The 25946-nt window shown below is 23.6% G+C and overlaps 4 protein-coding genes across 6 annotated transcripts; 3 read left to right on the top strand and 1 right to left on the bottom strand.

The window, feature by feature from the left end:
* The first annotated feature begins 454 nt into the window (after positions 1–454).
* LOC127281592 (acylglycerol kinase, mitochondrial) lies at positions 455–4170 on the top strand. Its single transcript, XM_051305364.1, has 7 exons — positions 455–951; positions 1284–1403; positions 1656–2046; positions 2672–2787; positions 3019–3203; positions 3462–3742; positions 4022–4170. Exons 1-7 carry the CDS (start codon positions 842–844, stop codon positions 4133–4135), a joined length of 1317 nt encoding a protein of 438 aa, XP_051161321.1. The 5' UTR covers positions 455–841; the 3' UTR covers positions 4136–4170.
* Positions 4171–4347: 177 nt separating this feature from the next.
* Positions 4348–10875, bottom strand: LOC127281585 (protein lethal(2)denticleless). Its single transcript, XM_051305353.1, has 8 exons — positions 10710–10875; positions 9622–9866; positions 9180–9360; positions 6713–6938; positions 6409–6614; positions 6045–6247; positions 5693–5891; positions 4348–5521 (listed from the first exon to the last, which is right to left on the bottom strand). The coding sequence occupies exons 1-8, from the start codon at positions 10756–10758 to the stop codon at positions 4881–4883; spliced, it is 1950 nt and encodes a 649-aa protein (XP_051161310.1). The 5' UTR covers positions 10759–10875; the 3' UTR covers positions 4348–4880.
* A 646-nt stretch (positions 10876–11521) lies between these two features.
* On the top strand, positions 11522–17106 carry LOC127281589 (uncharacterized). Its single transcript, XM_051305361.1, has 5 exons — positions 11522–11688; positions 12390–12646; positions 15630–16281; positions 16401–16673; positions 16795–17106. The coding sequence occupies exons 2-5, from the start codon at positions 12399–12401 to the stop codon at positions 16996–16998; spliced, it is 1377 nt and encodes a 458-aa protein (XP_051161318.1). The 5' UTR covers positions 11522–11688; positions 12390–12398; the 3' UTR covers positions 16999–17106.
* Positions 17107–19644: 2538 nt separating this feature from the next.
* On the top strand, positions 19645–25401 carry LOC127281588 (uncharacterized). 3 transcript variants are annotated; one of them, XM_051305358.1, is made up of 7 exons: positions 19721–19783; positions 20532–20632; positions 20811–20941; positions 22909–23169; positions 23708–24359; positions 24477–24749; positions 24868–25401. In XM_051305358.1, exons 4-7 carry the CDS (start codon positions 22919–22921, stop codon positions 25069–25071), a joined length of 1380 nt encoding a protein of 459 aa, XP_051161315.1. In that variant the 5' UTR covers positions 19721–19783; positions 20532–20632; positions 20811–20941; positions 22909–22918; the 3' UTR covers positions 25072–25401. The 3 variants fall into 3 exon arrangements, with proteins under 3 accessions (XP_051161316.1, XP_051161315.1, XP_051161317.1); XM_051305359.1 differs by lacking the exon at positions 20532–20632 and having other exon boundaries at positions 19645–19783; XM_051305360.1 differs by lacking the exon at positions 19721–19783 and having other exon boundaries at positions 20525–20632.
* Positions 25402–25946: the final 545 nt, after the last annotated feature.

Raw genomic sequence — 25946 nt, forward strand, 5'->3', positions numbered from 1 at the left:
AAAAAAATATATTTTTCTAATATAACAAAATTTGATATTATTTTAAATTTAATGAAATAAAAATTACAAATTATGCAATTAATTTTTTTATTAATGTCTTTTTAAATGTATGTTTTTAAATAAAGTAGAAATTAAATTCAGTTCATATTTCGATCGTTTCTTTTGACAATTCCAAAAACTTGTTTCAGATTGTTAACTGATAGCCAATTAGATGATTTAATTTATTCATATTTAATTTCATTGGCTAGACAAAATCCCGCGGATACTTTAAACACTTTGCTAATATAAACATCAAAAAATACAATTTATTTTTTACTTTTATAAAAATTAAATAAACAGAAAAAATATATAAACGAGTAGATAATTTTCTTATGAATATAATATATTTAAAACACTGTATAAATTAATTCATAAATCTGATAACACAAATAATGTGCAAATACTAAAAAGCGTCTGCTAGTTGCATTTTTCATGCCGCGTGTATTCAGTTGTGTTTTTATAATTTCTTAAATTCTTTATCAATGAAAATATTTAATTTTTTAAAATAGGTATTTTACATCAAGAAGCTAAAATTTCTAGTTTTACAAAAAATTTAAAATAATCGTATTTGTAAATGCGCGCGGTTGTAATTTTGTAAAAAAAAAATGTGAGGTTAGGTTAAGTTTTCAAAACATTGGAAATAAAATTTAAATATCTAAAAACTATGTTAATAAATTATTATTTAAATTATTACTAATTATACAAAGTACGTTTCTTATTTTTTTTAAAATTGTTTTATTTACGTTAATTATTATTTTGTTAATAAAAAAAAACTAATGATCTTGACACATCAAGTTGAAAAATGGCAAGAGTAGTTAATATTTTAAAAACAGTAAGAAATAATTGGAAAAAGTCATTAGTTGGTGCAGCAGCATTTTCCTATGGTGTTAATTATGGGATAGATGCATATGAGTAAGTTTATTATTTTTTTATGATTATTGTAAATAAAATTAATTGTTTCGAAACATAACCTCAAAATTCGTTGCTCGGAAATTTCATTTCAAAATAATTATTATATATTTCATTATTATTGCTATAGTTTTATTCTTATTATTATTTATTTTTCTTATTATTACTATTGATATTATTCATTATATTTAAATTATTAAATGACAATTATAGGTAATTAATATAAATATAAAAAAAAATTTTAATCTCTGAAGAGATTATTATTATTATTATATTATTATTATTATTATTATTATTATTATTATTATTATTATTATTTAATATTTTTATTTTAGAACTCAAAAAATGATGAGAGAATTTTGCGAAGAAGCTGTAAAATATGGAGATATTCCGATTGCTCCAAAAGCTCAACCAACACATATGACAGTTATTTTAAATCCTGTTGCCAAAAAAAGGTTAAAATTTGTACAATATTTATATATTATTTTTTGCATAATTAAATAATGTATTAATATTTCAAATTAATTAATTTTACTGTTTAATTATTTATTTATTCAGTTCGAAGAATATTAATTTATCATTGAATTACTTTAAATCATAAATTAAAAAAAAAAAAATTATATATAATTAAAAATAAATAATTTGATTTACTAAAATTTTCAAATTAATTTACCGATAATGTTAATCATTGAAATAATTTATTAAAGGAAAGCAAAAAAATTATTTGAAAAATATTGCGAACCATTGTTACATTTGGCGGGGATTGCAATAACAATAATTCAAACTGAATCGGAAAATCAAGCGAGAACAATTGTCGCTAATTTAAATACACGAACTGATGGTATAATTGTTGCCGGAGGTGATGGAACATTGTCCGATGTTATTACAGGATTAATGAGAAAATATCAGATAAATGTCGGTTATGTTAGACAATGTCCCGTTGCTGTATTACCATTAGGTTTGACAAATAGAGTTGCTGATTCGTTGTTTAATCGAAATAATGAGACATCAGAAGTTCGAGCACTTGCTGAAGCAACAATGGCAATTGTCAGGGGAAATACAACATTATTTGATGTTATTGAAGTCACGACACTAGAGGTATAATTTTTTAAATTAAATTTTAGAATTAAAATTCTTTTTTTTGGAATTTAGTTTTTTTTTTAAATTAATTTTCTTCTAATTTTTTCTTTCTAAAATTAACTTTTTAATACTTGTTTTTTTTTTAATTAATTTTCTTTAAATTCCACTTTTTCTTTCTTTTTTTTTCTTTCCGTTTAGTTTTTTAAAATTATTAGTTTTTCAATTCTATTTTTTTTCAAATTAATTTTCTTTCAATTTAGTTTTTTTTTTTAAATTATTAGTTTTTCAATTGCATTTTTTTCAAATTAATTTTCTTTTAATATAGTTTTTATTTTTATTTTCGAAATAAATTTATTTTAAATTAAAACTTTTTTGATTATTTCTTTGGACCTAGAAAATATTTATTTATTTAGAAATAAACGGGTTAAAAAACCTAGAATAATTCTTTAAAGTTAAAAAAATAATTATTGGTATTTGTTTAGAATGATAAAATTTATTAATTTTTTATTTACATTTTTGAAAATTCATCTTTTTTTTAATTCAATTTTTACTCTTTAACATAGTTTTTAAAAAAATGCATTTCGATTGGGTAATTTATATTAATATTCTTCCAATTTGTTTTTTTAAATTTATTTTTTTTTAGAATAATGAGGAAAATTCTATAAAACCAGTTTATGCAGTTGGTGCCATTGAATGGGGAGCCTGGAGAGATGCGCTTTCTCGAGTCGATAAATATTGGTATTGGGGTTCCTTACGAAAGTAATAATTTTTTTTTTTATTTTAATTTTCAACTTCATTTATTTATGTACTAATTTAAGTATTTATTTATTTAAGAATTTTTTTTTAAGTATTTATTTAAGAAAATATAAATCTCAACTTAATATTTATTCGTTGAGAAAAATTGAAAAAAAATTTATAAAATAGAATTTTTTTTTCTCATATTTTAATAAAAGTTTTACATTCAAGTTTATTTATTATTTCTAATTACAGATATGTGACTTTTATTTTTAATGGACACAAGAATGATATAAATTGGAAATGCGATGGTTTAATTCGCTATTCAGATCCTTGTGATGGCTGTTCACGTTGCTATCAAGAACAAAATTCATCTGTTGAAACATCGTCACGAAGATGGTGGCATGCTTTTATTCCTCGACAAAAAACTGCACATTCTGGTGTTTATTATTTAGATTTTTAATGTTATTATTTAATTTTAATGATTTTTTAGATTTTCAATATTATTATTTAGATTTTTAATGTAATTATTTAAATTTTCAATATTATTATTTAGATTTTTAATGTAATTATTTAAATTTTCAATATTATTATTTAATTGGAATTATTAATTAAATGTTGATTTTTAATTTTATTTTCAAAGTTTTTCATTATTTCATATTTTCTCAATTTTGAAAAAAAAAAATTTTTTGCTACAGATCACAAACACATGGATTACAGTAAAGTGGATAATGAAAATTGTGGTGTCTTCAAAGAAATTCCAATTTCGTCAACGGAACTTTTTATAACAACAAAAAATGTTCGTCGAAAAAATGAAGATACTGATAATGGTGTGAAATTGGAACTTGGCCCACCTTCAGTAAATTATACTGATTTTGTAACAGAAGGTTGGCGACGAATCAGTGGAAAGAAACAATTGCCAGAAAAAGTTTTCAATGCAAAAGACATTGAACTTCATCCAGATAAAGATGATTCTTTCGTGAGTATTTCTTCAAATTTTATATAAATTTTATTTTCCTTTAATTCTTAATTTCTTCATTCTCTTTTATTTATTATATATTATTTTTTTCTTTAATTCCTTATAATTCGTATTTATTTTATTTATAATTTTTTAATTCCTGTTTTTATTTTACTTTAATTAGTATATTTTGTCTAATTCTTATTATCTTTTTATTTATTTTTTTTTTAATTTTAAAATTGTATATTTTTCTTGTTTTTAAATTATTAAAAAATTGTTCTTTTAAAAATTTACCCACAGGATGACAAAAGTCGAATGTTTTACATTGACAATGAAGAATTTGAGTTGAGACCAGTTAAAATTCGACTATTATTGCGTTCTATTAAAATGTTTTGTCCGCAAAATGGAAGTTGATAATATAAAAAATATATTTAATTTCAAGTAAGTAATTTTCACCTTCTTTTTATTTTATTAAAAAACAAAATATTTCCAAAAATTAATCAAATAAAAATAGAAAACAAAAAACATTTCCTAAAAAATATTAATAAAAAATAAAAATAAGAAAAAAATTTTAAAAATAAAGAAGTTTCAAAAAACTAAATTAAAGACATTTACTTAAAATTCCAACGATTTATATATAACTTTATTTTTTTTTTCGTTATAAAAATTTTTTTTTCACAAATATAAAATATTAAAATATAATTTATTACTTAGTGAACAGTTTTTTCAAGTTGTTTCTCATTTTTTTTTTTTTTTTTTTTTTTATACTTGAAATTTTCTTATTTCGTTCATGAATACAATTTTTATTCGTAAAATTTTTTTTCGAGTATTTCACGCTTATAAATGACATACATACAATCTTTTTCTTTTTTATTCACACAAGCACACTTTCATATAAAAAAAAGGAAAAAAAAATAAACCCTAAACATTTTACGTCATACAACCTTTTTTCTACAAAAATATTTTTTTTTTTTTTTTACTTATCGACAGAAGTTTTGCTAAAAAAAACATTAAAGAATAGGAGGCAAAAAAAAAGTCTTAAACAAATTTGTACATATAAATGCAACAAGACTAATAATTTTAGTCATGTTTTTGTCCTTTAATTTAAAAAAAAAAAAGAAAATACTGCTAATTATTGTCAAAAGCAAAAAAATTATTATTATTGCTTTGTCAATTTTTTTTTAACGGGTGTAGTGTCGTCGTCATTTTTATTTTGAACCATTTTTTCACACTCCTTATTCGCTGATGAACGGAAAAAATTCAATAATGGTCCAGCGGGACTTCGCGATGCTCTACGTGATTCCATGGATTTTGATCGACTTGAACGTCGAGCAGGTGTTACTTGTGTTTTTGGTGATGACGACGTTATTTTTTCAGCAGAGCCTTTGGCTTTTTGTTCTTTTTCTTTGCGAATTTTTGTCAACCAATCGAGATTCTCTTTATATTTACGTGGTGACGATTCATTTAAATGTGGCGCCGTTCCGTCAATGACGAAATTCGGTAGATTTGACGTTGGTGAAAATGGCATATCACAAATGTCAGCCTGTCTCGATGTACTTGGAGCTGGTTCATCGATTTCGGTATTTTTTGATGAATTTTTAGTCTCAGGACTAAATAAACGACGAGCACCACGTGTCTCGAGATGTGCACGTTTTGCCGTTGATTCACAATTTTCTAAAATTGGCGATAAAACAATTTTACCACCGTTCGTCATTTCTGTATGATTTCGTTTTTGTGAATTGCAGGGTTTATTCTCCTGCGATGAATCACAGCTTAGTGATAAACGATCCTCGGAGTTTGCTAATTTAAAATTATAAATTTAAATAAAATTTAATATTTTTTTTCAACTAAATTAGAATAATTTCCATGAAATGAAACTTGAAAAAAATTTCAAAAAAAGAAATAGATTTTTTTAATTAATTTAGAAACCAGTTTTTCAGGAAGTATTAAAAATTTTTTGATAGTACATACCACGACCATTTGTTGATGAAGGCGTTTTATCGCGATTCGATATTCGTCGTTTGCGAGTTGTTGGCGTTCTTTGCATAAACACAGCAGAGGCAGGCACTTTTTCCGCTTGACCATGAAGATCATGTCTCTTATCGTCCTCTCGATTTTCATAGCCTACTCTCCAAATTCTATGGCATCCATCGTCGGAGCATGTTACAAGCTAAAAAAAAAAAATTTACAAATTAAATTTTCAACTTTATTTCAACAAAAATAAAGTAATAATAAAGTTAATAACATGAAAATTGACTTTTAAAGTTAATAATTAATGTTTCTTTCGAGAAATTTTTTCAAAGAATATTGTTAAAAAAAATACTTTTGTTTCGCCAACGCTACACCAGTCGATACACGTCACTTCGGCAGCGTGTCCTGTGAGTCGAACCAAAGGACTTCCGGGCTTAGACGTTCGCCAGATATATGCATAAGTATCACTTGAACCACTTAATAAATATTTGCCATCTGGACTGAGGCAAATTTTCACGAAAAACGTTTTATTCTCGTAACCAAAATATTCGGCAGCTGCAAAAACGCAAAAAAAAAAACAAAAATAATCACACAAATTTGTATAAAAATTAATTTTGAAATTGGAAATTTTTAAATAATAAAATAAACGAAGCAAATTAAATACATTAACTAAAATAACAAAAATAATATGAAAATGATGAAATTAACGATCTTACTTGATTCTGGATTGTAGGAAGAAATATTGTAAGTATAAATAGTATTATCCTGACAACTGGCATAAAGTTTCATTCTCGAGGGACAAATTTTCAACGATGTGAATCCATTTAAAACACTACCGCCATTATATTTTAAAATATGTTTCGCTACTGGATCTTTTTTGTGAACTGTGTAATTTTTACGTAAATCCCACACTTTTATTAATCTGAAAAAACAATTTTTTAAATAAAAATAATATTTTAAATTATACGTATTATATTTTATAATTTTATTTTTATATGTTTGTGAATTTAAAAAAATTACCCATCGCCCGTTGAGCACGATATAAGAGAAGAATCATCCTGAAAAGCAAGACCAGTGATACTTTGATTTCGCGATCCAGGTGTAAAAGATTTTCGTCCCTTTGATGAGCCAGAACCCGTTGCGTGTGCATTCATAATTGAATTATCAGGTTTTGCATTTGTACCGTGATTTGCTCTGATATCCCAAATCATAATAACTCCATCTCGTGCTCCAGTTGCAAATACAGCTGTAATTTATCATTTTTGTTTATCGTCAATAAATTTAAAAAAAAATTCTTATAAATTACTATCGTCAACCAAAGAAATTGTGGAACGAAAATCCGTTTTTTTCATTTTTTTTTTTCACCAAAAATCTAAATTGTTTTTAACTATATTTAAATATAAATGTAAACTTACTTCTGAAGATTTTCTCTAAGTTTCATTAACAAAAAAAAAAAAAGTTTTTTTACTGAGCAATTTAAACTTAAATATTGTTCCATAATTTCCTCGCATTTGATGAGAAAACTTTTTATTTAGTACTACAATGTAAAATAATAAAATAAAAAAAAATTTTATAACTTTTATTGAATTTGAAGAAAATAATGGATTTTCGCTCTTTTTTGAAATAAACATTTCATTTTTTTCAAGTTTGACAATTTCAGGCCTCGAATCCACAAAAAAAGTAGTTTTAGTCAATTTATATTCCAACAAAAAGTCAATTTTTTTTATTTTAACAAAATTTAATTGCTTAATGAATTATTTTACTTTGATTAACTAATGTTATTAGATATTAAATTCATTTTATTAATTATGTAATGAGAATAATTGTATAAAAAATATTATCAAAAAAATTTATTTCGAATAGTATTTCAAAATTCAACTAATTGTAAGACAAATTTTCAAAATTTTATTTAAGTAGGATAAATTTCTCAAAAAAAAAAACCTTAAAGTTGGTTTCATTTTTATAATTTTTTCAAATCTGATTTAAGCAATTTATTCGAATTAAAAATTTTGTCATAGTTTTTAGTTTTGATGGTTAAAAAAATTTCAGGCAATACTTAATCAAGTTTTATAGATTTTTAAATAATTTTTTTTTTTTTAATTAATAATTTTGGAAGAGTTAAAGTTGAAATTTTTAGAAATAATTGAATTTCAAAAGATTTTGTTAATTTTCAGACAATAATTAAATTTTACGGAACTAAAAATAATTTATCAAATAATTTTAGATAACATTTTTTAAAAATATAATTGAATTTTCAAAAATTTACAATTTTGATTTTTGAAATTAATTCAACTTCAAGTGAGTTTTAATTTAAAATTTTTGATGATTTTTGTTACTAAATAATTTATAAGAAATAGCAGACAAAAATACAATAATTTAAAAAAATTTTAAGCAAAAAATGATTTTAGATAGTTGAATTTTCGAAGAATATTATAAAAATCATTAAAAATTATTGAATTTCAGGAGAGTTATAATTGAAATTATTCAATTAAAAAAAATTTTAGAAACTTTTAAATTGAAATTTTTGAAAATAATTGAATTTTAAAAGATTGTGTTAAATTTCAGACAATAATTTATAATAAGAGAAATTTTTAGTGATTTCTGTTGATGAAGAATTTATTAGAAATCACATAAAAAAATTGAATTGCAAAAGTTTTTAATTGAAAAATGCTTTCAGATAATGGAATTTTTGAAGAGTATTAGTATAAAAATCCAGAGTGTCTAACAAGGATTGAGAAAAAAATTCCCTAACTTTTCCCTGACTTTTAAATAATCTTATTTCTGCTTTCTTTGGACAAAAATATGGTCACTGACAAATTTAACAATAAATTAATTTCTAATGGTAGTAACAAATGGTAATAAAAACTAATCAAGTTTTTTTAGATTAAAAAATTTTTAAATTCACAAAAAATTTTAATTTTTGTAGAAATTTACAGAAATTTCCCTGAACAACAAAATTCCCTGACTTCCCTGACCGTTAGGGACACCCTGTAATTATTAAAAATAATTGAAATTTTCGTAAATAATTAAATTTCAAGTTGTTTTTGAATTAAAAATTTTTGATAATTTTATTTGCTAATTTTTTTTTTTTAAATTACAAACAATTATTAAATTTCATAAAAATTTTAATTCAAAAATAATTTAAGATAATTGAATTTTTGAAGAATTTTATTAAAATTATTGAAAATAATTAATTTAGTGAAGAATTTTAACTAAAAATTTGTTAAATAATTGAAATAAAGAAGATCTGCATTGTATATTAAAAAAACGTATTTTGTTAAATTTTTTTTTTGAAAAAATGTAAAAAAAAAAAAGTCGAAAAAGTCGCATTTTATTAAAATAAGTCGAAAAAAAGTCTTATAACCCGAGGCCTGTAATAATATTTTTGTCAATGTCGATTTAAAAAAAAAAAAATTTAATTAAATTTCTTTTCTTTCACATATATGTGAACAAATTATTTTAAATAATAATTCTACACCCAACTCACCATTATCTTCACTTCTGAAAACAACATTTTTTACACTACGTGTATGTCCAAGGAACGATTGAATTAATTTAAAATCCGTCGTCGAGACGTCCCATAATCGTGCTGAATGATCGCCTGAAGTTGTCACCAGCTTCAATTCATTTGGCATCCATGCCAAGTCAAAAATTGCATTTCGATGTGCCTAAAATAATATTTTTTATTTTATAAATTTTTATTAATTTAATTTAATAAATTAATGTTAATTTAATATTTAATAAATTAATTAATATTTATATGACGTGGAAATAATTGAATTCAAATTAATTAAACACACAATAATTTGAAAATCCTGAAATTCTTTCTTCTTTAAAAAAAAAAATTTATAATTTCATTATTTGCCTTCTCTAAAAATTTTTTTTTGATAAAATAAAAATTGAGTATTTTTTTTTTTTTTTTAAATTACCCCAAAGCCTTGTAATTGTTCGTGTGGTCGGCCTTTTTGCGTTGTGTCTTGAAGGGCAATATTTCCATCTTCATTGGCAAGAGCCAAAAAATGCTCATAACCAGTGACGGGACAAAATTGAGAGGCGCAAATTGGTGGCTCGGCAGTAAAATCAGGTGCATCTGGATTTGGTGTTACACCACGATAAACATCATCACTATAACATTTAAGACGTTGTAAAGCCACGTCATAATATGATGATCTCTCTGTAATAAAAAAAATTAAACATTTTAATTCTATAGCTATTTGGATCATTCAAAATTAAAAAAAAAAAAAAACTTTTAAATTATCATTATTTAAATAGAAAATTAATTAAATTTTTTACCATTCCTAAAGTGAATATTTTTAATTTCACCTGTTAATTTATTTAATTTTAATAATTATAATTTTATTTAAAATTAAAATTTTTTTATTTTTAATTTAAATATTTAAAAAATTTTTATTATAAAAACATTATCTATTATCGACAATCAAGAATCAATTAAAAAATAAAAGAAAAAAAGAGGAACTCATTATAAATTTTTGTACATAATTCGAAAAATCAATTTAATTAATTTTATTTAATTTTAATTATTTCAGTTATTATTATAGTAAAAACTATTCTTATAATTTTGTAAAAAAAAAAATATTTTCTTTACTGCATTAGTGTCCTCGTATTTATTTAGAATCATTTTCTACGCTTTTTATTGGCCAATAATTATTTAAATTTTTTAACATTCATTAAGAGGAAAATTTTCAATTTCATTTTTTTTTTATTTATTGATATTGTTGATTAATTTTGATTATATATGAAAACTCGATTTATACATGAAATATCAGATAATATAAAAGTAAAAATATTTTACAATACAGTTTATTATTATCATTAAACGTTATGAGTTTAAATTTTATGGGAAACATTGTTTTTATCTTTTTTTAATTTAAAAAGAAAAACATAATAATATATATAGTACAAAGGAAATTTGTTTGAACATAACCTCAAAGAACCGGGATCTAAAATAATTTAAGAAAATAGAGACATGCAATGTAAAATTAAATATTTTCATTACCCAAGCCCAATTGTCCTCTTACAATCGAGCTTAGAATGCTCATTGTCATCACTACATTTACTAAAACGTAAAAATAATGCAATTTGTTTCAATTTTGTTTACATCACAGTTTACGCGGGAAGTTTACAATTTTCATGTCGTCTGTCACTATTCAACAGAGTTGAGACGCTTGAGGTTTCAACTTTTTGAATCAATGTAAATGACGTAAGTATCAGACTATTGTGGAATTTAGTTCAGATAGTTTACTAGTGGTGGGCTGCAATCGATAGGTAGAATTCGAAAAAAAGAAAGTGTATACCTATATATATATATATTTTTCATTAAACTAGTCTATTAACCTTTCTTATTTTACAAGAGCTTTCAATTTAAAACTTAAATCTAATTAATAATAGTATATATGGAGGAAAATGAAAAGAAAGGAATTAGTAAACATAAAGGTTAATAATTATTGAAAAAAATGTTTTTTTTTTGCAGAACATTTAGGCTGCAGTCCCATGGCAGCGTTTTGCGTTGCGTTTTGACACTAGACCCTGAGTGTAAACATAGCAAACATATATCTGCATCTCTTTTACACTCATGGTCTAGTGACAAAATGCAACGCAAAACGCTGCCATGGGACTGCAGCCTAATGTTAAAAATCATTCAACAAAAAGATTGTTCTTTCAACACTTCTTGTAAATTTTTGTTTTAATTTTCCGCCAAAAGATAATTTTTCAATTCTTGCGCTAACCATGAAAACGCCCTTAAATAATGTTATGTTATGTTATGTTTTTTTTTATATTTCCCAACCCTGCTAAGTAGAACTGGCTAGGGCTAGCCTGTAACCGGTCAAAACTCAAACGGTGCCGGTCTCAGTTTTCTACGTTCTATGTGTTCAGAAAAGTCTTATTGTCAATTTTGTTGTCTCCTCAATTGCAAATATTTTTTGCAATTTATAATTTTCTAAAAAAAATAATCAACGTGTTAATTATCAATAACAGTGAGTATTTTACAATAAATGTATTTTTATTATAATTAACAAACCATTTCAAAATTCGACTTATTTAAATAAAATGTGACTTTTTCGACTTCTTTTACATTTTTTTTTTTTTTAATTTTTAAACAAAATACGTAAAACAAATAAAATTTTAAAGTCATCGATGGTCAATGAACTCAAAAAAAGAATTACGATGAATTCAGAGAAAATCAAAAATATACACGTGGTCAATAAAACTTAAAATGTAAACAGATATAATTAGATAGAGACAGAGAAACAACATTGAAAAGGTGACAGACAAGTGTATCAAGTATAAGAAGAATAAAAATATAATGTTGAGTCTATTTAAAAGAAAAATGCTAAATATCTTAAATTCAATTATATTTTTTAAAAATGTAATCTAAAATTATTTGATAAATTATTTTTAGTTCTGTAAAATTTAATTATTATCTGAAAATTAACAAAATATATCTTTTGAAATTCAATTATTTCTAAAAATTTCAACTTTAACTCTTCCTAAATTATAATTTAAAAATAGTTTTTATTTAAAAATCTGTGAAACTTGATTAAATATTGCCTGAAATTTTTTTTGACCATGAAAACTAAAAAACTATGACAAAATTTTTTTAATTCGAATAAATTATTTAAATTGGACAATCAAAAAATTTATAAAAATTGAACTTTAAGAATTTACGTTTATGTAGGTAAAAAAAATGAAACAAAAACTAATGGAGGAACTAAAAAAAATTCAGTGCCCTTTTACAACATGGGAATTGGATGAAATTAAAAATGTCATAATTAGTCAAGGTGAAGCAACTCATGACGATGAAGATTTTATTCCATTGTTAAAATGGATTCGTTCATTGGTGGAAGTTTATGAATTCGTGCAAAAAAAGACATTAAAAGATGCAAAAGAATCTCTTAAATTTGCTGAAGAAATTTGGAATTCCGTTAAAGAAAAGTATTAAAAAATTATCCTTTATTTTATTTTAAATAGTTTTTAATATATTAAAATTCTATTTTTCAACATTCTGTTACAGAAATATCAATTTTTTAAGTAATAATCAAATAATTCAAAAAATTTAGTAAATTACAATTATTAATTATTATTTAATTAATTTAAAATTAATTTTAACAATAAAACTAAAATTGAGAATTAAAAATTTACTTTATTTTAAATTGACGATTTTTAATTTAAATTTAATTTTTATTTATTTATTTAAGGGTTAAGTCCACGTCAGAAATATCAGAATCTGCAAGTGGTTCTTCGATTTTAATGATACTTGGTAAAATTATAGCTTTATATAAGAGCAATGTGTAAGTAAAAGGAATTTTTAAAATATCTAAAATTGTAGGAGTTATATCACTTTTAATTTTGATACTGCATTTTTTTCTTTCCTTTATATCTCCGTCAATTTTCAACCGATTTTGATGAATCAAAAACGATTTTTTTCAGAAAATTACGTATTTTCAGAAAATTTTAAAATAAAAATAAAATTTTGTTATTTAAATAGAAAAAAGTAAAAAACAAAATTTCTTTTAGATTTTTTTTCAATTTCGACCTCTTTTTTTTAATTTTTAATTTTTTAATAATATTCCTTTTTATTTTATCTTTAATTTAAAAAAAAATTCATCCTGGAGACTTTTTTAGATCTCGTGATATCGTTCTTTAAATATCCACATCTCAAGAAAACTAGGATCCAGATTTGTGTTTCTACTTTCATTTGTTTTATAATATTATTGTTACAAACTAGAAACTTTCGCGTAATAATGTTTTTATTTTTAAATTACTTGACTAAAACAAGTGAAAATTCAAGCAAATCAATATTTTATTAATAGATTTGAAGCAAAGTTTTTATTTTTTGTAATATTTATAATTTAAAATAAATTGTAATGAAACCTTAACAATGCAACCTGAAATTGTAGCTGAAGTTTTTAGCGCTTTCTTTTAGAGGATTCTAAAACAAATAGTTATTCATAACCATAAAAAATTTCAACAAACAAACGAAAGTAATGATAGAAGCAAGTCCTGCGGTTTTCATATTGATGAAGACTTATAATACTTAAAGGACGATATCACGAGATCTAAAAAAGTCTCCAGGATGAATTTTTTTTTAAATTAAAGATAAAATAAAAAGGAATATTATTAAAAAATTAAAAATTAAAAAAAAGAGGTCGAAATTGATAAAAAATCTAAAAGAAATTTTGTTTTTTACTTTTTTCTATTTAAATAACAAAATTTTATTTTTATTTTAAAATTTTCTGAAAATACGTAATTTTCTGAAAAAAATCGTTTTTGATTCATCAAAATCGGTTGAAAATTGACCGAGATAGAAAGGAAAGAAAAAAATGCAGTTTCAAAATTAAAAGTGATATAACTCCTACAATTTTAGATATTTTAAAAATTCCTTTTACTTACACATTGCTCTTATATAAAGCTATAATTTTACCAAGTAATTTTTTTGCATTTTTCGCTTAAAAAAAGCATAACTTTCGTAATTTTTAACCTTTTTTGTTGTTCCTGGGCTTATTTTTTTCATTTTTTTTACTCTTTTAAAAAAAATTGCTCCGAATGAAAAATATTAAAAAACAAGGATAAAAATGGAATTTTTCGAAAAAACAAAAAAAAATTTTTTCTCAAAAATTCCACCTTTTTTTCGCCCCAAATTTTCAGGATTTATTGGTACACATATGTACTACATACCATAAAAATTTCACTTGGTATTTTTTTGTTTCTTAGGAGAAAAAAAATATTTTCATTTTTTTGATTAAAAACTCTAAAAATCATCAAATTTAAAAGGTTTCTAACTGCTCCTTGATTCATTTTTTTACTTTTCAACATTATTTTCGAACATTGCGCAAAAAATAAAGAATGTTAATTTTGGTGATTTAAAAGCCTTTTAAATCACCAAAATATACTTAACGGTCACTAACTTCAAATAAAGAATGTTAATAATTTGCAAGAAAAATAACTTTGTTTTAGAAAAAAACGAAAGAAAAGATTTCAAAAATTTTTTTTTTTCAAAATTTTTTTTAGATTTTTTATGTATTGATCAATTCTAAAAGCAATATTTAGAAACAAAACAATTTCAACAATCCAATCAATCGATCGAATTATTTTCGAAAATTGCGTAAAAAATAAAGAATGTTAATAATTTTTAAAAATATCTAATTTTTTTAGAGAAAAAAAAACGAAACAAATAGGTTTCAAAAATATTTTTTTTATACGTACATTTTTTGTTTGTCAAATCGTTTTAAAAGAAAATATAAAAAGTAGTTTTATAGAACCCGACAAAATAACAAACAAAAAATGTACGCATAAAAAAAATTTTTAGAGTTTTTAATCAAAAAAATGAAAATATTTTTTTTCTCCTAAGAAACAAAAAAATACCAAGTGAAATTTTTATGGTATGTAGTACATATGTGTACCAATAAATCCTGAAAATTTGGGGCGAAAAAAAGGTGGCATTTTTGAGAAAAAATTTTTTTTTGTTTTTTCGAAAAATTCCATTTTTATCCTTGTTTTTTAATATTTTTCATTCCGAGCAATTTTTTTTAAAAGAGTAAAAAAAATGAAAAAAATAAGCCTAGGAACAACAAAAAAGGTTAAAAATTACGAAAGTTATGCTTTTTTTAAGGGAAAAATGCAAAAAAATTAATTTTCTTGAAAAATTCTTTAAAAAGTCGTAAAAACTACACACAAAATCGAATCAAAATATAAAAAAACACGTATTTCTTTATTTTTCAAGTAGAATAACGTACTTCATTTTGAAATTAATTCGCAATATATCATCGGACTGCCTGCATGATTTGACATGGATTCGGTCTCATATATATTTTTATTTTATAATTTTATATATAAATTACCATAAATAATTCGTTAATCTGAATTCTTTAAATTTTTAAATTATTTGTTGTCATTTTTTTTTCATATATTTTTATAGACATGAGAAAAATGTTTCTATACAAGTGTTGAAGAACATTTACAAGGGTACAAAATGTTTTTTGTTAATGGAAGAGGAGGAGTTTAATGAAATTGACAAAATTCTAAAAACCCTCAATAAAAATGTTGATTATGATAAAAATGAAATCGACAGAAGTACATTGAATGGTTGCAAAGGTGTTGCATGGTCAAAATTTAAAGACGCAGGCGATATGGGAACTAATAAAGCATTAGATTTTATTGATTTGGCAATTAAAGATAATTCAAATTGTGATGTTTGGCATTTTATGTCAGGAAAAAATTTACGACGTCAAAGACGTAATAAATATTTTTTTTCTGAACCCACTGAAAAAGAAATATTTGAATTAAAAAAAGCATATGAATTATCAGAAGATCCAACTTATGGAATTTATTTAGGGCAAATGTATAAGGAAGTAGGTAAAAAAAATGAAGCATTAAAAATATATAAAAAAATTCATGAAACTAAACCTGAAAGTGCAAATATTAATTTGCGATTGGCACTTGGTTTTATAAGAACACGGAATCTTCAATCAGCCAAAGAATGTTTGGATTTTGCAGAAAAAAAAGTGCCTGATGATTCAATGTTTTTACATTACAAGGGAATTTTTTTGGAAACATTAAAAGAATATCGAGTAAGAATTATTCTCTTCAAAATAAAATTTCATTTTTAATTTAATAATTTGTAATTTAAAAAAAAATTTTATATTAATTTTAATAAAAAACTAAAAAAAATATATTCTTATTTTTAAAGAAAGCTGCTGATTATTTTAAAAAAGCTTCAACTGGTCACAATTATGCGGCTGAATGTTCTTATTTAAAATGTAAAGCCAAATTTGGAGAAACTGATGATTTCGTGAATTATATAAAAAAAATGTTGATAACTTATGAAAATTATGAAAGTAGAACATTGGATCTCACTCTACAATTGGCTGCTTCTTATTATTTGTGTAATCATGATATTCCAAATGCAGCAAAATATTATTTGGAAGCACTTGAAAAGTCTCCCAATAGTAAGGAATTTAAGGTATGATTAAAATTTTTTTTTTATTTCAATTACAAGAATTTTAATTTAATAAAGAAAACTTGTTGCAACAGAATTTATAAAATTTGATATACACAAGTAAATTAATTTTTTCTTCCTACAGCGGCACGCTTGTTTTCTTCTCAGCGGTCAAATTGAAGTTTATAGATATCTTAAAACTGATTTTTTGTCGAAAGCTTTATCTAATCTTAATTTAGATAGTGAGACAAAAGAAACTTGTATGAGAATACAACAAATCTGTACAGATTATTATCAACAACGAAGGGAAAAGGCCGAATTGGATTTTGGTCAAATGAAACTTTCGTAAATTTATTTACATACTTCATTGTAATTGTTTTTTTCAAGTTTTTTTTATATAATTTTTATAAAAATATATTTTGATAACGAGTTTAACAAACTAAAATTAAGTTTAACATTATATACTAAATATTATGTTATAATATATTTTACTCTAAAAAGAGATAAAGAGATAAAGAGTTATATATTATATATTATATAAAAAATTATTTTGTGCAACATTTATGCAACGAAAAGATAAAAATTTATGTTTTTTTTTTATAAAAGTATAACTATAAAAGTTATAAAAGTATTTATAAGCTATACATACTGTATATTGTATAATGCCAAATAAAAACCATTTTCCTTATTATTTCATTTTGAATTTTGAAAAGGAGGAGGGCCTATAAGAACTGTTTTCCGCCCCCTTGAAATTTTCATTCAAGTAATTGAAACTAACAGGGTGTCTGCTAGTCCTGGAAGTCCTGGAATTTCCTGGAATTTTAATTTTTGTCCTTGAATTTTTTATATTTTGCTTTTAAATTTTCAAAAATTTATAATTTTGTCAATCAAGTTAAAAAAATTTAATTAAATAAGTAAAATGAAAATTTCCTTAAGTTACGTAATGTAATTTTTATGAATTTTTCTGTAATATTTATTAAAATTGTTTTTTAATTGAATTTCTGACAACAATAGTTGAACTAAAAATTATTCCTTAAGGTAGAAACAATCACTCAAAAATAAATAACAAAAATATTTTTAATTGTGAAGCAATTGGCTTAAAAATCGTTACTTGGGGGGGTTTTCGGGGGCCGCTGCATTACGAATCTGAAATTAGTTTTCCGAAATTCAAAACGGCGATCCCAATTAACGAAATTCAAGAGAATCCAATAATTTTAAAAATAACCCTTCTGCCATATTGGATCCGCCATTTTGAATTTTAAAAATTTGATATCGGATTCGTAATCAACGAACCCCGAAAACTTCCGAGTAACAATTTAGAAGCTATACAGTTCTTTCTACTTAATTATTGTTTTTTTTCACTGAGAAGAAACATTTTTTTGATTCAAAGAAATCAATTTCTTTGACAAATTCTTCTTTGATTCAAAGAAAATTTATTTGTTTCAATCAAATTATCTTTGATTAAAAAAAAATTATCTTCGTTGTAAAGAAATTTGTTATTTAATTCAAATAAATGTTTCTTTAACTTTATGTCAATGTTAGAATTTCTTCGATTTAATGCTCAAATTTCTTTCATTCAAAGAAAATTTTTTTGAATCAAAGAAATTTTCTTTGAAACTAAGAAGCTTTTTTTGTTTCTAAGAAAATTTTATTTAGAATCAAAGAAAACAAGTCAAAGAAACTGGTTTCTTTAAATCAAAGAAATCTTTTCTCTGGGTGTTTAATAAATTTTCTTAATACTCGTTCAATTTCTTATCATTTGGTTTTTATTATTAGTTTTTTTTCATTTTTTAGCCATTTCTTGTTTTCCTATAATAAACTATAATTTTTTTTTAAATTTTTTTTGCCATTAGTTTTTTTTCATTTATTTTTCAATTTTAAATTTGTATCAATTTAAATATTCGGGGATTTCCCTTGATTTATCCCTTGATTTCCCTTATGTATGCTACATGTTAAGTTAAGTTAAGTTGTGTTTGGCACTATACTGGCTTTGCGCCTGTATATCCGGCCATAACCTGGTGAATGAATGAGGCTTAAACTTGATATTGTGAACAAGGCAGTCCAACTTGTGACGTAGTGTGACGTCACTTTTTAAAATTTTAAATTAATTTTTGAACCCAAGTGTAATTGTAAAATATTTTTTATTTATCGAGATCTATTTTTTAAAAATAATAAAATCAAAAAATTAATTTTTATTATTTTACTTCTTCTAAAGGAAAATATAAAGATGTTTATAAAAAGCATGACGAATGTAAAATATTTCCTTTACGGTTTAATACTTCTCAAATTCTCGTTTGAGTATATCTCAATAATATAAACAGTTCTCAGAATTGTCGTAAATAAAGTAAAATAGAAAAGAAAATATAATTCTAAAACTTTCCTTCACTCTGAGATATAAAACCCTTAAAAGATCATAAAAAATATACCACTTGAAAACGTTATAAAACCTTTCTCCATGGGACACTAAACACATGTTGACCAGATATAGACATAACTCGCTAAATCGAGAAAAGTCACGTACTGGTCAAACAATAGATAAAATATCCGCTATGAAATACTTTTTACGTTACATTCTAAATTCACATAAACAATATTAGAATACAATCATCATCTACCAATATATAGTATTAAACAATATGTAATAATGTATGCGTATGTATGCTTGTATATGTGTAGAAATGTATATGTATGGCTTTTATATAATAATAATAATTAATCATATTCAATAATTAATTATTAATTATTATAGATTTTTTATAGTTGCTATTACGATACTCAAATATAATTTATAAATTATTATATAATTGATTCTTGTATTATAATGATAATATAAGTATGATAGTATGGTGTATATTATATATATATATATATAATAAAGAAGTATGATGTACGAATAGATATAGTACTGTGTACAGTGTAGAATATGGTATGTAAACATACCTAGTGAAGTGCAGTGTAGTGCATAGTCTCATAGATACAGCAGACTATAGTGAGACATGCGCAGACTTTTATGAACTTAGAGTAGAGACGTAGATCTCCACTCAACTAGAGTTAGTTCTAATCCAGATTCCGTTCCGAATAGGTTGCTTATACTTAAGCTTACTCCTATCGGACGTTTATGTATTTTTCTAAAGGTGCTTATATACCTCAAATTTTGATCAGATGAACATTATTTCTGGACCGTGAAAATGCGTGAAAAGTCATTTTCACAGCGGGTATTTTTGAATTGTTTTAAACAAAAAATGTTTTTTTAAGAAATATAATATTAAATAATTGTTTTAATATGTAAGAACACTTTAAAATAGTGATAGAGAGATGATTTGATTAAAAAATTTAGCAAATTTTGCTTTAAAACGTTTTCTGCTACAAGAAAGTGTAAAATGACGATGTTTGTGAAATGGTTTGTACAGTGCTTCTTCCTTGTGAGTGTCTCTCAGAGTTTTGTTTATGTTATGTCGTTTCTTTTTAACTTGTAATAAATAATGAGTGCTGAAAATAAATCGGTAAGTTGAAATGTTTATCAAATAAATTTAAATTCTACTAATTGTTTCGAATAACTGAAAGAAACATGTACACATGTACACTGTACAAACCATTTCACAAACATCGTCATTTTACACTTTCTTGTAGCAGAAAACGTTTTAAAGCGAAATTTGCTAAATTTTTTAATCAAATCATCTCTCTATCACTATTTTAAAGTGTTCTTACATATTAAAACAATTATTTAATATTATATTTCTTAAAAAAACATTTTTTGTTTAAAACAATTCAAAAATACCCGCCGTGAAAATGACTTTTCACGCATTTTCACGGTCCAGAAATAATGTTCATCTGATCAAAATTTGAGGTATATAAGCACCTTTAGACTTTTAATAAATTTAGTAAAGGTTTCCTCTCGAGATTAATTGATCAATAATTAGTTAATATCAATTAATCATTAATTGGTCTTTTATTCTCGTTAGGTTTTTCCTCCGTTTCAAACGGTAATTCAATTGTTTTTATTTAAACTTCCCGCTTTCTTCTTAAAGAATTTAACTGTAAGGTTGAATCCGCGAATCAAAGTGCGAAATTGACGCTTGCGCGCTAAATATGCAATTCAGCTCGTATAACAAAAACGCCCTTAATGTTATAGTTTTTTTTTATATTTCCCAACTCTGCTAGGTTGAACCGGCTGCCGCGGTCAGGGACTCAGTTCTCAGTCTTCTACGTTCTGTGTATCTTCTGTATTGCGAATATTTTTTGCAATTTATAATTTTCTAAGAAAATAATTAACGTGTTAATTATCAATAACAGTGAGTATTTTACAATAAATTTACTTTTATCATAATTAACAAACCATTTCAAAATTCTTATTTTTTCCATTTTAACAACATTAATATTTTCAGGCCTCAGATTATACGACTTTTTTCGACTTATTTTAATAAAATGCGACTTTTTTTTTTTTTTTAATTTTTAAACAAAATACGTTTTTTTTAGTATAAGAAGCAAATCTTCTTCAGATCTTCTTTATTTCAATTATTAAAAAAAAACTTAATTAATTTCTTCACTAAATTAATTATTTTTTATAATTGAGTGTCCTGATCAAATATCTCGACCGACGCTCGGACCCACGCTCTAATGGTAGTCGGGTAGCAGTGAGCCGCCCACAGGCTGTCACTGCTATTTGACTGGTAATAGAGCGTTCGTCCGAGCGTCGGTCGAGATATTTGATCGGGACACTCAATTTTAATCAAATTCTTTACAAATTCAATTATCTTAAACTATTTTTCAATTAAAATTTTTATGAAATTTAATAATTGTTTGTAATTTTTGGGGCGTGCACATAATACGTCACGCAATTTTTACCCCTTTTTTGACCCCCCCTCCCCCCATTTCACACTTGGTTCCATACATTAACGCCATTTTTTCTATATGGGTCGTCACAAATCTCTAGACCCCCACCTCCCCCTGTTCGCCTGACGTATTATGTGCACGACCCCATTTTAAAAAAATTAGCAAATAAAATTACCAAAAATTTTTAATTCAAAAACAACTTAAAATTTAATTTTTTACAAAAATTTCAATTATCTTTAATGATTATTATAATATTCTTCGAAAATTCAATTATCTGAAAGTATTTTTCAATTAAAAACTTTTGGAATTCAATTTTTTTATGTGATTTCTAATAAATTCTTCATCAACAGAAATCACTAAAAAATTTCTCTTATTATAATTATTGTCTGAAATTTAACACAATCTTTTAAAATTCAATTTTTTTCAAAAATTTCAATTTAAAAGCTTCTAAAATTTAATTATTTCTAAAATTATCCATCTAAATTTTTTTAAAATTTAATTATTTCAATTATAACTATCCCTAACATTCAAAAAATTTTAATAATTTTTATAATATTCTTCGAAAATTCAATTTCTGAAATAATTTTTCGCTAAAAAAAGTTTTCAAATTATTGTATTGTTATCTGCAATTTCAAATACATTTTTTATTAACGAAAATCATCAAAAATTTTAAATTCAAAATCACTTGAAGTTCAATTAATTTTCTAAAATCTAAATTGTAAATCTTTGAAAATTCAATTACAATTTAAAAAATGTAATCTAAAATTATTTGATAAATTATTTTTAGTACTTTAAAATTTAATTATTGTCTGAAAATTAACAAAATCTTTTGAAATTCAATTATTTCTAAATTATTTCAACTTTAACTCTTTCAAAATTATTATTAAAAAAAAAAAAAAATTTATTTAGAAATCTGTAAAACTTGATTAAGTATTGCCTGAAATTTTTTTGACCATCAAAACTAAAAACTATGACAAAATTTTTAATACGAATAAATTGTTTAAATCAGACTTGAAAAAATTATAAAAATGTAACTTTTAGGATTTTTTTTTAGAAATTTGTCCTACTTAAAAAAAATTTTGAAACTTTGTCTTACAATTAGTTCGATTCTGAAATATTCGAAATAAATTTTCTTGATAATATTCATTATAGAATTATTCCCATTACAGAATTAATAAAATGAATTTAATATCTAATAACATTAGTTATTTAGAGTAAAAATATTTATTAACCAATTAAATTTTGTTAAAATAAAAAAATCGACTAAAACGACTTTTTTTGTGCCTTAAAGTCGATCGAAGGCCTACCCTTTTTACCATTGAAATATATTTTAATATCGTTATTTTTATATTTATTTCGTTGTTAATAAAAGGTATCGCTCACCCGTTACCATACATGAATAATTTTTCTTTTTACATTTAAATAGATAAAAAAAAATGAAACAAAAACTAATGGAGGAACTAAAAAAAATTGAGTCCCCTTTTACAACATGGGAATTGGATGAAATTAAAAATGTCATAATTAGTCACGATGAAGCAAGAACTCATGATGACGAAGATTTTGTTCCATTGTTAAAATGGATTCGTTTTTTGGTGGAAGTTTATGAATTTGTACAAAAAAAAACATTAAAAGATGCAAAAGAATCTCTTAAATTTGCTGAAGAAATTTGGGATTCCGTTAAAGAAAAGTATTAAAAAATTATTATCATTAATTTCATTGGAAATAATTTTCAATATTAAAATTCTATTTTTCTACATTGTTTTAGAAAATCAATTTTTTAAGTAAAAAAGTAATCAATATAATTTTAATTATTTTTAATTTTCATTTCGTATTAGTTTAAAATTTATTTTCTATCTAAAATTGAGAATTTAAAATTTACTTTATTCCAAATTGACGAATTTCTATTTAAATTTAATTTTAAAAAAATTTGATACTTTTAAAATCATTTCTGTAAAATATAATTTTTTTATTAAAATTATTTAGCAATGACTTTAGTTGAAAAAAATACAATGGAATGACTGTGCTATAAATAGAAGTTTGATAATTTTGAGACGGAAATAATCTTTTAGTACGTGAATGTTCATGCGTTTCAGAAACTGATTAAAGAATTTTAGTGTTATGTGAAGGAGAATAATTTATGTTTGCGTGAATGCAGAGAAAATGAAGGTTTTGAGATTTATCATTATTTGTCTGTTTTTTTTCATATAATATATTTCTTTTTATAGACACAAGAAAAATGTTTCTATTGAAGTATTGGAGAACATTTACAAGGGTACAAAATGTTTTTTGTTAATGGAAGAGGAGGAGTTTAATGAAATTGACAAAATTTTAAAAACCCTCAATAAAAATGTTGATTATGATAAAAATGAAATCGACAGAAGTACATTGAATGGTTGCAAAGGTGTTGCATGGTCAAAATTTAAAGACGCAGGCGATATGGGAACTAATAAAGCATTAGATTTTATTGATTTGGCAATTAAAGATAATTCAAATTGTGATGTTTGGCATTTTATGTCAGGAAAAAATTTACGACGTCAAAGACGTAATAAATATTTTTTTTCTGAACCCACTGAAAAAGAAATATTTGAATTAAAAAAAGCATATGAATTATCAAAAGATCCAACTTATGGAATTTATTTAGGGCAAATGTATAAGGAAGCAGGTAGAAAACCTGAAGCAGTAAAAATATATATAGAAATTTATGAAACCAAACCTGAAAGTGCAAATATTAATTTGCGATTGGCACTTGGTTTTATAAGAACACGGAATCTTCAATCAGCCAAAGAATGTTTGGATTTTGCAGAAAAAAAAGTGCCTGATGATTCAATGTTTCTACATTACAAGGGAATTTTTTTGGAAAAATTAAAAGAATATCAAGTAAGAATTATTCTCTTAAAAATAAAATTTCATTTTTAATTTAATAATTTGTAATTTAAAAAAAAAAATTTATATTAATTTTAATAAAAAACTAAAAAAAAATTCTTATTTTTAAAGAAAGCTGCTGTCTATTTTAAAAAAGCTTCAACTGGTCACAATTATGCGGCTGAATGTTCTTATTTAAAATGTAAAGCCAAACTTGAAGAAACTGATGATTTCGTGAATGATATAAAAAAAATGTTGATAACTTATGAAAATTATGAAAGTAGAACATTGGATCTCACTCTACAATTGGCTGCTTCTTATTATTTGTGTAATCATGATATTCCAAATGCTGCAAAATATTATTTGGAAGCACTTGAAAAGTCTCCCAATAGTGCAGAATTTAAGGTACGATTAAAATTTTTTTTATTTCAATTACAAGAATTTAATTTAATAAAGAAAACTTCTTGCAACTGAATTTATAAAATTTGATATACACAAGTAAATTAATTTTTTCTTCCTACAGCGGCACGCTTGTTTTCTTCTCAGCGGTCAAATTGAAGTTTATAGATATCTTAAAACTGATTTTTTGCCGAAAGCTTTATCTAATCTCAATTTAGATAGTGAGACAAAAGAAACTTGTATGAAAATAAAACAAATCTGTACAGATTATTATCAACAACAAATGGAAAAGGCCAAATTGGGTTTTCGTCAATTGAAACTTTCGTAAATTTATTTACATACTTCATTGTAATTGTTTTTTTTCAAGTTTTTTTATATAATTTTTATAAAAAATGTATTTTGATTACGAGTTTAACAAACTAAAATTAAGTTTAACATTATATACTAAATATTATGTTATAATATATTTTACTCTAAAAAGAGATAAAGAGTTATATATTATATATTATATAAAAAATTATTTTGTGCAACATTATGCAACGAAAAGATAAAAATTTATGTTTTTTTTTATAAAAGTATAACTGTAAAAGTTATAAAAGTATTCATATGCTATACATACTGTATATTGTATAATGCCAAATAAAAACCATTTTCCTTATTATTTCATTTTGAATTTTGAAAAGGAGGAGGGCCTATAAGAACTGTTTTCCGCCACCTTGAAATTTTCATTCAAGTAATTGAAACTAACAGGGTGTCTGCTAGTCCTGGAATTTCCTGGAATTTTAATTTTTGTCCCTGAATTTTTTATATTTTGCTTTTAATTTTTCAAAAATTTATAATTTTGTCAATGAAGTTTAAAAAAAATTAATTAAACAAGTAAAATGAAAATTTCCTTAAGTTACGTAATGTAATTTTTATGAATGTTTCTGTAATATTTATTAAAATTGTTTTTTAATTAAATTTCTGACAACAATAGTTAAACAATCGCTCAAAAATAAATAACAAAATTATTTTTAATTGTGAAGCAATTGGCTTAAAAATCGTTACTTGTGGGGGGGGGGGGGGTTTCGGGGGCCGCTGCATTACGAATCTGAAGTTAGTTTTCCGAAATTCAAAATGGCGATCCCAATTAACGAAATTCAAGAGAATCCAATAATTTTAAAAATAACCCTTCTGCCAAATTGGAAACGCCATTTTGAATTT

This window comes from Leptopilina boulardi, unplaced genomic scaffold (assembly GCF_019393585.1).
Source record: "Leptopilina boulardi isolate dan_hultmark-lab unplaced genomic scaffold, ZJU_Lbou_2.1 LbouV2_273, whole genome shotgun sequence".
Lineage (NCBI taxonomy): Eukaryota > Metazoa > Arthropoda > Insecta > Hymenoptera > Figitidae > Leptopilina > Leptopilina boulardi.

What these genes read in the sequence shown, in the direction of transcription:
- LOC127281592 (XM_051305364.1), top strand. Translation starts at nt 842, where the DNA reads ATGGCAAGAGTAGTTAATATTTTAAAAACAGTAAGAAATAATTGGAAA. An exon ending in TATTGGGGTTCCTTACGAAA is followed by an intron (nt 2,788 to 3,018) that starts GTAATAATTTTT and finishes TTCTAATTACAG; the next exon opens with ATATGTGACTTTTATTTTTA. An exon ending in ACAAAAAACTGCACATTCTG is followed by an intron (nt 3,204 to 3,461) that starts GTGTTTATTATT and finishes TTTTTGCTACAG; the next exon opens with ATCACAAACACATGGATTAC.
- LOC127281585 (XM_051305353.1), bottom strand. Translation starts at nt 10,758, where the DNA reads ATGACAATGAGCATTCTAAGCTCGATTGTAAGAGGACAATTGGGCTTG. An exon ending in AAGAGGACAATTGGGCTTGG is followed by an intron (nt 9,867 to 10,709) that starts GTAATGAAAATA and finishes TTTTTATTACAG; the next exon opens with AGAGATCATCATATTATGAC. An exon ending in TTTCAGAAGTGAAGATAATG is followed by an intron (nt 6,939 to 9,179) that starts GTGAGTTGGGTG and finishes GATAAATTACAG; the next exon opens with CTGTATTTGCAACTGGAGCA.
- LOC127281589 (XM_051305361.1), top strand. Translation starts at nt 12,399, where the DNA reads ATGAAACAAAAACTAATGGAGGAACTAAAAAAAATTCAGTGCCCTTTT. An exon ending in TGGAATTCCGTTAAAGAAAA is followed by an intron (nt 12,647 to 15,629) that starts GTATTAAAAAAT and finishes ATATTTTTATAG; the next exon opens with ACATGAGAAAAATGTTTCTA. An exon ending in AAACATTAAAAGAATATCGA is followed by an intron (nt 16,282 to 16,400) that starts GTAAGAATTATT and finishes TTATTTTTAAAG; the next exon opens with AAAGCTGCTGATTATTTTAA.
- LOC127281588 (XM_051305359.1), top strand. Translation starts at nt 22,919, where the DNA reads ATGAAACAAAAACTAATGGAGGAACTAAAAAAAATTGAGTCCCCTTTT. An exon ending in TGGGATTCCGTTAAAGAAAA is followed by an intron (nt 23,170 to 23,707) that starts GTATTAAAAAAT and finishes TTCTTTTTATAG; the next exon opens with ACACAAGAAAAATGTTTCTA. An exon ending in CCAATAGTGCAGAATTTAAG is followed by an intron (nt 24,750 to 24,867) that starts GTACGATTAAAA and finishes TTCTTCCTACAG; the next exon opens with CGGCACGCTTGTTTTCTTCT.